The 9,725-nt window shown below is 37.7% G+C and overlaps 1 protein-coding gene across 1 annotated transcript in view; it reads left to right on the top strand.

The window, feature by feature from the left end:
* The first annotated feature begins 2,926 nt into the window (after positions 1–2,926).
* Positions 2,927–9,725, top strand: part of WASHC4 (WASH complex subunit 4) — a 52,659-nt gene continuing 45,860 nt past the window's right edge. Inside the window, exons 1-6 of the mRNA XM_090272577.1 lie at positions 2,927–3,056; positions 6,271–6,410; positions 7,572–7,625; positions 7,721–7,786; positions 8,515–8,560; positions 9,007–9,074. Coding sequence (XP_090128703.1) covers positions 2,996–3,056; positions 6,271–6,410; positions 7,572–7,625; positions 7,721–7,786; positions 8,515–8,560; positions 9,007–9,074 — 435 coding nt within the window. The 5' untranslated portion in view covers positions 2,927–2,995. The remainder of the gene's footprint in view (positions 3,057–6,270; positions 6,411–7,571; positions 7,626–7,720; positions 7,787–8,514; positions 8,561–9,006; positions 9,075–9,725) is intronic.

The following is a 9,725-nucleotide window of genomic DNA, read 5'->3' as shown; positions in this document are numbered from 1 at the left end:
AATACCAGAATAAAGTACATACAGTAAAATTGACTATTTTTGGTATATAGTTCTGAGTTTTAACAAATGTATAGATTCATGTAAGGAACACCACAGTCAGGATACAGAACAGTTCCACTCCCCATTCCCCCCTCCCAAATTTATCACCCTGTTTCTTTGTAGTCATGTCTACCAATCACCCCTGAACCCTGATAACCACTGAAATGTCCTCTATCACTGCAGTTTTATCTCTTCAAGAATTTTAAATAAATGAAATCATATGGTATGTAACTTTTTAGACTAATTTTCTTCATTCAGCATAATGCCCTTGAAATTCGTGTTAATTTTTAGGGATTTCCAGGGATTTTGAGATTTTTCTGTTACTGATTTCTAATATAATTCCATTGTGGTCAGAGGATATAACTATACATTTCAATTCATTGAAACTTGTTTTATGGCCTAGCATATGGTCTGTCTTGCTTAGTATTTTTTTGTATGCTCGAGAAAAATGTCGATTTTACTGTTTTGGAGTAAAATGGCTTATAAACATCAATTAAGACAACTTGGTTGAGAGTATCATTCAATTCTATATTCTATTTATATCAAATACTGAGAGAGAAGTGTTAAAATTTCTAACTATAACTATAATTTTTATTTATTTCTTCTTTTATTCTGTCAGATATGGGTCAATTAAACTTCATTGCCCATTGTCAAGAATATCCCAATTCAGTGATACTTTGAATTCTATGTTCTTAAGAAAATTATTCGCGTTTTGATTTAGAAAGAAGTAAATTTGTTTGGACATAAATCTTGTAGAGTGAAGCAGCTTATATTTTTGCTTAGTTCTTCATTTAGACAAAGATTTGGCCAGTGTTTTCACTCAGATTTTGGAGTTCAGCCCCTTTGCAGTAGTTTCCTTGATTATCAGTTTTTCCTTCTAAATGTCAAGCTTCCCTGCCAGCTCAGCCTCTGCTCTCTGCCAGTTTAAACCCACGGGGCTTCAGCTTTTGCTACCCGAGGTGCACAATTGTAGGGGAATATGTGCATCAAAGAGCAGCAAACTCACCTCTCAGCTAGTGCAGCTGTTTTTCATTTGGTCTTCTGCATGTAGTTTAGTGGTCGGCCAGGGATTTCGGCAGAGTTTATACTCAGATTTTAGATACCTTCTCTTGGATGGGTCCCTTATTTCAGGGTTCTCCTCCCCAAATTTCCAGCTTCTCTTCCAAAAACCCTGAACATAGTTTGCTACGACCTCAAGCCAATAAGACTACAGTGTTTTACTCCTGGATTTGAAGGAGTGAGGGCCACTGACAGGCACAAAGCTCCAAACTCATAATTATTACCAGTCGCCGAGTAAATTTTCCTATGGTTTCTGCCACAGGAAAATCTTTAAAAAGTTATTTTCATTGTATTTTGTCTACTTTTCTTAGTTATTAACTGCAAGTGGGTCCACGTGACTACTTAGGCCATCTCCATTGCTTCCTTAAAAGGACAGAGGTATCTTTGTCAATTACTTTTATATATTAATTATAAGATTTTTCTAAGGTAGTTACACTTTTTAAAATAGATTATTTCAACCCACTTTGTAGACCAAAATTTATATAGAAAGACCTTTTCTTTTCTTTTGGCTCATTTTGCTCTTCTGAATTTGAAAGAAGTGTTGGCAAACTTTTTCTTAGAGTAACTGACAGTAAATATTTTAGGCTTGTGGGCCATATGGTCAGTGCTGCAACTACTCCACTTTGCCCTTGTATTGTGAAGCAGCCATAGACAAGATGCAAATAAATGGGCATGACTGTATTCCAATAAACCTTTATTTACAAAAGCCAGTTGTAGATCTGCCAACTGAATGTTACTGATTCCGATTCCCAAGTTAAAATACAGTGGTACCTGGGTACCCGTGGTCAATTCCTTCCAAACTCACGATGAGTACCAAAACCCGGAGTACCAAGCAAGCCCAGAGTGCCGAAACATTTTTTTCTCCTCAAAATGCGAGAGGAACAGGGTTTGACGAGTTCTGAAAACGACGAGAACCGAGGTATGACTGCATCTTAATATTATAATTTCCCTTACCACACAACTTAAGTCTTTGAAGGGGTTTTAGTCACTGATGTATCAACCAGAGGCGGTCCTGAATAAATACTGAAGAAGTTAACAATTCTCTCATGCCTCTATCAATCTTTTATTTCTTTTAACAGCAATCTAGTATTTCATAGCACGGATCATTAAACTTCATGTAATTATTCCCTGTTGATGGACATTTAGATCTTTTCCCATTACTATCTATTAAAAACCAGGCAGTAATGGACATTGCTATATAGCTGGTAGAGTTACTGGGTAACACAGATTCTAATTCACGGAAAAGCCAGGTAGCAGGTACAAGCATTTTAAAACACATTTAAACAGCGCTTCTTCCCTCTCTACCCCCCCACCCCGAAACCTTTATGAGGGAGGGAGTGGAGAGCGGGTGAATGCAATGTAGGCAGGGTGGTACAATTCTGCAACTCTTCCTCTCGCCCAGCAGTTTCTTCTCAAGAGCAATAGCACAGGACACGCAGGAGGGAAGCAGCAGCCAGCTCCCTGATGGTGGCGACACGGCGGGGGTGGGAACTACCAGCCTCTTGGAAGGAGCCCCAAAAGAGCGACTTCCTCCAGGACCACGCCGTCCTGTGAAGCCCCACCCCCAGCAATTTTGCCTTTCTAGGGTAGAAGGAGATTATAAATGGCCTGGAGGCAGCAGGGCGAAACTGAGGGTTTAGGTGTGCCATGAGACGAGAAGTGCCCAGCAGGGCATCCGGGGGACCGCCGCCGCCACCGAACCCGCCCCTTGCCTCCGCGGAGGACTCGCTTTCCCAGCGGCCCCCAGGAATCGCAGGGGCTCTGAGCGGAGTGGACCCTCGCCATCGGGGGCGGGGCCAGGGCCGGAAGTCACGTGCTGTGACAGCCGCTGGGGTGAGGCGGCCGTAGTCAGTCACCCAGGTTGGCTGGTGCTGTGACTGTGGGAGGCACCGAGGCGATGGCGGTGGAGACGCTGTCCCCGGACTGGGAATTCGACCGCGTTGACGACGGCTCGCAGAGTAAGAGCTGCAGGACGAGGGCTGCGAAGGGACGGTCCCGCTCGGGCCTCAGTCCTGGCGGCGCTCCTGCGGGAGGGCTTCGCGTCGCGGTTGCTGAGCAGCCCTCTGATTAGGGGGCATTTTCTGCCCCTTGGGGTGTGAGAGGGAAGCGCGCTTGAGCCTCACTGTCGGGGTTGGGGTTCCCAGCAGCGGTGGGTCGGGGCTTGGCTCTGGGGGCGGTGGCTGTGCCTGGGAGTCCGCGGTGCCCCCGGGGAGCGGCGTCCACTCTCGGCAGCCCGGGGACACGGGCGGGGCGGGTCCGGGGAGGCCCCGCAGCCCCGGGCGCGGGGGCTGGCCGGGCTCTCCCGGGCTTTCTCCGGCTCCTCGGAGCGTTCCCTTTTGCAGAGGCTGAGGTCCGGGTTCCTGTTTCGGTTTCCTGTTTTTCTTTTTTTTTTCTGCCCAAACCAACTTTTGGAACATGGAGTGTTTTTTCCTCTCCACGCTTATAACCATAGACTCTAGCGAAGAACAGTTCTTCCCGTGGTAAAAATAAACACGTGAATGCTATTTTATCGCCTTCCGTGCCTTTTATTTACGTTAGATAAAGGTGATGTCCTGCGTTTCCATCGCAGCGAGAACGGTTTCGCAAATTACAGCAAATCGGCTTCAGATTTTGCTTCAGAAAATCGAATTGTCTGATTTAACTTAGAAGTCCAACCCCCCCCCCCAAAGTAACAAATTAAATTCCATGCAGCAAAACGTAGAAGCCAAATTACTTATTTTAGTGAAACTCTACTTGAGATTAATACAAGTCGCCAACCTGTTTCTTCTTATCTTTGGTGATATTAATCTGCATAAATGATACGAGGTATTCACTGCTTGTGAATTTGTTTCTTAATGCAATTTTTCCAAAAGGTGAGTGTAATTTTAAAAAGTTACTTTTAAATTTTGTTTAATTTTAATGAAAGATTCATGTGTACCTAAATTTAAATTTTATTAGGGTCTCAAGCTTGAGTTTAACTGAGGATGATTTGCAGTTTTTCACAAAACGTTCCACAAGATATTAGCTTTCATGCAGCCTTAAAAAAAAAAGAAAAGAAAAACAGTCTTGGTGATAATAACAAAACCTTTTAATGTTGGGGGGAGAGGATTCTGTATTTATTGTTATAAAGTTTCCCTACTTCACCTTTGGAATAAATAATGAATTAAAAATGTTTTTTTTCTTCCTTTTTTCTTTTTTGTTGAATTTATTGGGGTGACATTGGTTACTAAAATTATGCAGGTTTCAGGTGTACACTTCCGTAACACGTCATTTGTATATATGTTGTATTGCGTTCAGCACCCCAGGTCCAGTCTCCTTCCATCCCTGTGTCTCCCCTGTACCCTCTTCTGCCTCCCCCCACTTCCCTTAAGTAGTGAACTGTTATTTGTAAGGTGAGATCTTTACGTTCATCTTCAAAAAATGGAAGTAAAAATGTGTTACTGGGTTTGAAAATAGTTCACGTTAGAGTAGAATGATCAGATTCGCTCAGCGGACGTTTTCCATGTCGGAGGCGGTACGCTAGGTATCAGGGATCCAAAGATGAAACAAAGAAGGCAGTCTGTTGGAAGAGGAACCATGTAAGTAGGTTTTTGGAATTTCACTCTTGAAGAATTACCATGTAGTTCTTCTCATTTCAGGTCTTTTTAACTTTTACTAATATTGCAGCTATTCCTCATCCTACCAACAAGGGACTTGAATGATGCTATAGGTTTTCTTTTGCCTGCTGCTTTGTGGATTCCCAGGCAGACTAAGTGAATAATTTATTGGCATGTTTTTGTAGTTTTGTCATTAAGAACTCATCTGCTGGTTAAATGCAGCGATGGTACTTTTCCATGGAACTGAGAATTAGATGTGTGCTTGGGATTTTGAGAATCTTAACGCAGTTTTTAATTCAGGCTGTGGGGAAAAAGACTTCTCATTTCTGTGTCAGATTTTCATTAATTTTTGGACTGTGAATCATATCTAGACTAATTATTTTTCAAAATTGCCTAGGTTAATGCTCTAATGAGATAGGAACCTTACTTAGTGAACTAAATTGATCCACCTATTTCTTCAGTGCATTAGTTGCAAAATAAGGGAGAATGTGGAGCTAGGTCTTTATCCTTTATGAATCTGAAGATACTTTATCTTAGAGTTTGCATTGCTAATTTGAGGAGAGAAAAATTTTACCTTTATTAATACGAATACAGAGATTGAATGAGGTTATTCACATTAATAAAAACTTGAGTTGGAGTTGAATTTGATGCTTTTTAAAAAACATTTTTATTTGTATTTTGCGGGGGTGGGGGTGGGGCAGATTGTTGTTTCATTTAGTTACACATTCACTGGTTGATTCTTGTATGTGTCCTGACCGGTGTTGAACCTGCAACCTTAGTGTACTGAGATGATGCTGGAACCAACTGAGTGAGCTACCCGGCGAGGGCAAGTTTGCTGCCTTTGTAATAAGAAATGAGTTCTTATGTAGAGGGTAGAATATTTACTTTCCTTAGTATTGATGTATACCTTTATTGTTCAGTTTACTCCAGCGACTCTTTAGAATCTATTAGTATGTAAATTCTGTAAATATAAACCCAGCATTATGTACTTAATGTTCTTTACTGGCTTTTCCAACTTAATTATGCTAGTAGAATAAAACACAATATCTTTGTAAATTGGGGGCATTTACATGAATAATAATATGATGAAAGAGGTCTAAATGCATTTCAAAACAATATATTGGTGTATTTTTAAAGTTTCCTGTGCTTAGAAAGAAGAATTATGCTTTTAAATTTTGCTTGTATGACAACACAGATTTTTGCACTTGATTCAGGTGTTTTTCTTTTTTTTTTGCAAAAGTTCTGACTGAAACGTAGAATCAGAACATTGAGTTGTCTAAGGAATTATTTTATGTTTAAAAGCCCTAGATTATAGAGTAAATAGGATAGTGACTTTTTCATAATACTTTAAAGTTAGTTTTAAAATGATACATATGTCTATATGGCAATATCTGTTTTTAAAGTTATTTTATCTGGAAAATTTTGAAAGCTGAGTTATTGTTAAACTTTGAAACTTTATTTCCAAGAAATTAAGGTATTCCAGAATAATACATTTAACAGTGCTAGTATCTACTTTGCTGTGACTTTTGAGATTATTTGAAGTAAATGTCCTATAATTTTTGTACTTCTCACATACTATTTTAAAATTTAAATTTAGAAATTCATGCCGAAGTTCAGCTTAAGAATTACGGGAAATTTCTTGAGGAGTATACGTCTCAATTGAGAAGAATCGAGGATGCACTGGATAATTCAATTGGAGATGTTTGGGATTTCAATCTTGATCCTATAGCATTAAAGGTTTGATTTTTTTTAAATTTATGCATACATTTTAAGGACATACTGTATCTTGAAAACATAATTATTGAATATTAAACATATATCATTTCATATCTAGAGAACTAAAAGAAATGTAGAGAAATATCAGTGTCCTTTTCTCTAAGCCATACATGTATTTTTGTATGTTTTTGTGTTTTTAAAGAATGACACAAACTCAAAGCTTTTAAGTGTCAAGAATGACAGATTCCTACTCTGAGCTAGCTTCCCCCCTCCACCCCCCCACCCCCCGCCCAAAGAAAATGAAGAGGGTTGGAATCAAATATTCAGGTGAGGTTATTTTACATACAGTAAAATACATAGATTTAAAATGTACTTTCCAATGAATTTTGCAAAACACATATACCCATGTAATTCATATTCCAATCAAGATACAGAATACTTTTTATCATTTTTTAAAAATTCCATTATGTTATTTAGGGAATCTTAATGTGGGAGTAATTAAAAAGATTTTATTTTATTAATTCTAGAGAGAGGGGAGGGGAGGGAGGAAGAAAGGGAGGGAGAATCATTGATGTGAGAGAGAAACCTGAATCTCTGTTGCCTCCCACATGTGCCCTGACAAGGGACTGACCCGCAACCCAGGCATGTGCCCTGACTGGGAATCAAACCTGCAACCTTTTGGTTTGTGGGACAGTCCCCAACTGAGCCACACCAGGCAGGGTGGGAGTAATTTTGTAATGTATAAAATAGGTCACTCCTGCTCTTTTTCCATCTTGAGGTAGTTCTATCCTGTTTTATCTTTGAAACTATACCCTGTTACCACTTAATAACTAACATTTATCAAGCATTTATTATATATTAGACTCTGTTTTAAATCACATACTGACTTTTAAAATAATAGCTTTCTTGAGATACAGTTTACATATCATTCAATTCTTTGGTTTGTAGTGTATTCACAGAATTGTGCAACCAGCACCAGAGCCAATTTTAGAACATTTTCACCACCCCAGAAAGAAATCCCGTACCCATTAGTGGTCACTCCCTATCTGATAATAGTGCTAGTGCTGAGTATAGGGTGTAACACAAGTCTCAGTAGAACAGAGCTAGTCTCCATTTGTGTGTTTAAGGTTTCAGTGATTCTTTTCAAATTAAAAAGAAATGTTCTTTTTCTTTTTTCTATAGCTTTTGCCTTATGAGCAGTCTTCCCTTTTGGAACTTATAAAGACTGAAAACAAGGTACAGATTCCTAAACCTAAAAATCTGTTTTGACAATGCTTTAATTATCTACTATAATTCACTTTTTTCTTCTATATTTTTATTCATGAAACTAGGTCTTAAACAAAGTCATCACAGTTTATGCTGCACTTTGTTGTGAAATCAAGAAATTAAAATATGAGGTAATTATTTGTATTCTGAAGATCTTAAAAAGCAAATATGTGCTCATATGTGAACATTGTACATGAATATTTATTGAATGTTGAATGAATTATTTATTTAAATAGTAATAATAACGACAGGTTACTTACTATGTACCAGACACCGTGCTAACACTGTTAATACTTACAACTACTCAGGGAGTTATGGAGGGAATAGATGAGGAAAGTGAGGTTTAAAGAGGATGTCACTTGCCTAACATTTTACTGGGAGTAACAGTGTGAGTGGGGTCTCTGTATGTTCAAAGTCTGTTGTACGGCTCTATATCCTTCCTTTCTAGCCATAACTGATTTTTTTAAAAAGCTTTGACTTCTTAAAACATTTTGTGTTTCCTTGCCCATGAGCAATCAAAACGCTGAAAGAAGTTGGTAACTTCCATCTTTTTTTTCCGCTATGTTTCTGTATTCTGTGTTTGCTTTATATCTTCCATGAACTAACGAGAGGATGTGCAATTAGAGTGGTCAGATAAGTAAAGGCTAAAGAAATCAAGAAATAACATTGACTATCAGTAATATTTTTGGTACTCTAAAGATAAACTTATCTGAATTATAAGCAGTTTTTGAATTTAAGTGAATTTCTGTATAAGTGATGTCTTCTGCTTCTTATTTAATATGGATAACTAAGAGAGCCTAGGAATTTAAAAACCAAAAAACACCTTGTAAAATTATTTTAATTTTTTTTTTTTAAACAGGCTGAAACTAAATTTTATAACGGTCTCTTGTTTTATGGAGAAGGAGGTAAGTTTTAAAATTTCACAGTGTAAAGTTGTGATGCCTTTTTTGAGATTTAAATGAACAAAAAGTTAACAATTTTAGGACTACCATAATGTATTAGTGCGAGAAAATAAGCATTCAAATTGTTTGTTTGTTTGGTAAATAAGTGAAAAAATAAACCTGAGTGATGAAGCAGCAGCAAAATCTCTACTGTCTATTTGTGATATTTTTATAAATTACAAAGCATTGTAGCTAGATGAAAATTTTCCTTTAATTTATTAAATAGTAAAACCAGATGGTTACTTTCAATTGGGTAATTAATGATTTTCTGTTATTTTCTTCAGTGTAAAAATTCTGTTAATACTATGTAGATTAGAAAATGTACTGATAAATAAAACTTTTATTTTTTGATATTGATTTAGTTTATATAAAAAGAGTTGAAATATAATTCTTCATTTTGCCTTTTAAAGCCACAGATTCCAGCATGGTGGAAGGTGATTGCCAAATTCAAATGGGGAGATTTATTTCATTCTTACAGGTAATTGACTTTTACTTCTTATGGAAGTTTTTCTTTGAAAAGTTTTGGTGAATTACACATAATTAAAAAAGATTTCTGAAACCATCAAATGCTAAGAACTTGTGCTATTAGGGTAAGACATTTAGTTGGCATTGGATTATAATTGGATCATAATTCCTAAAAGATTTTCATAGCATTTTTAGGAAAATAAAGATCAAAATGAGTTTCTTTGTATAATTTCACTTATGGGCAACTTGTCACTATGTCTTTAAAACAATTTAAACTTCGTACGAGGTAGGAAAAGATAATTTATGTCAGGAAAAAGTTGTTAATGAAGATGATTAAGCTGTTACATGAGCAATGATGAGTTGTTTAAAGTATATGCTCTTGATGCTTCTAACTAGATGTTTCAATTTAGATAAACTTTTCATCACTGCAAAATTCTATTTTATTTTATTTTTAAAAGATTTTATTTATTTATTCTTAGAGAGAGAGGAAGGGAGGAAGAAAGAGGGAGAGAAACATCGATTGGTTGCCTCTAGCACACACACTGACCAGGGACCAGGCCCGCAACCCAGGCATGTACTCTGACCGGGAATCGAACCGGTGACCTTTTGGTTTGCGGGATGATGCCCAACCAACTGAGCCACACCAGTCAGGGCTCACTGCAAA

The sequence above is a fragment of the Furipterus horrens genome, unplaced genomic scaffold, assembly GCF_987537825.1.
Source record: "Furipterus horrens unplaced genomic scaffold, mFurHor1.1.pri manual_scaffold_4, whole genome shotgun sequence".
NCBI lineage: Eukaryota > Metazoa > Chordata > Mammalia > Chiroptera > Furipteridae > Furipterus > Furipterus horrens.
The sequence above is the reverse complement of the archived record's forward strand: the minus strand, read 5'-3'. Positions and strand labels throughout refer to the sequence as shown.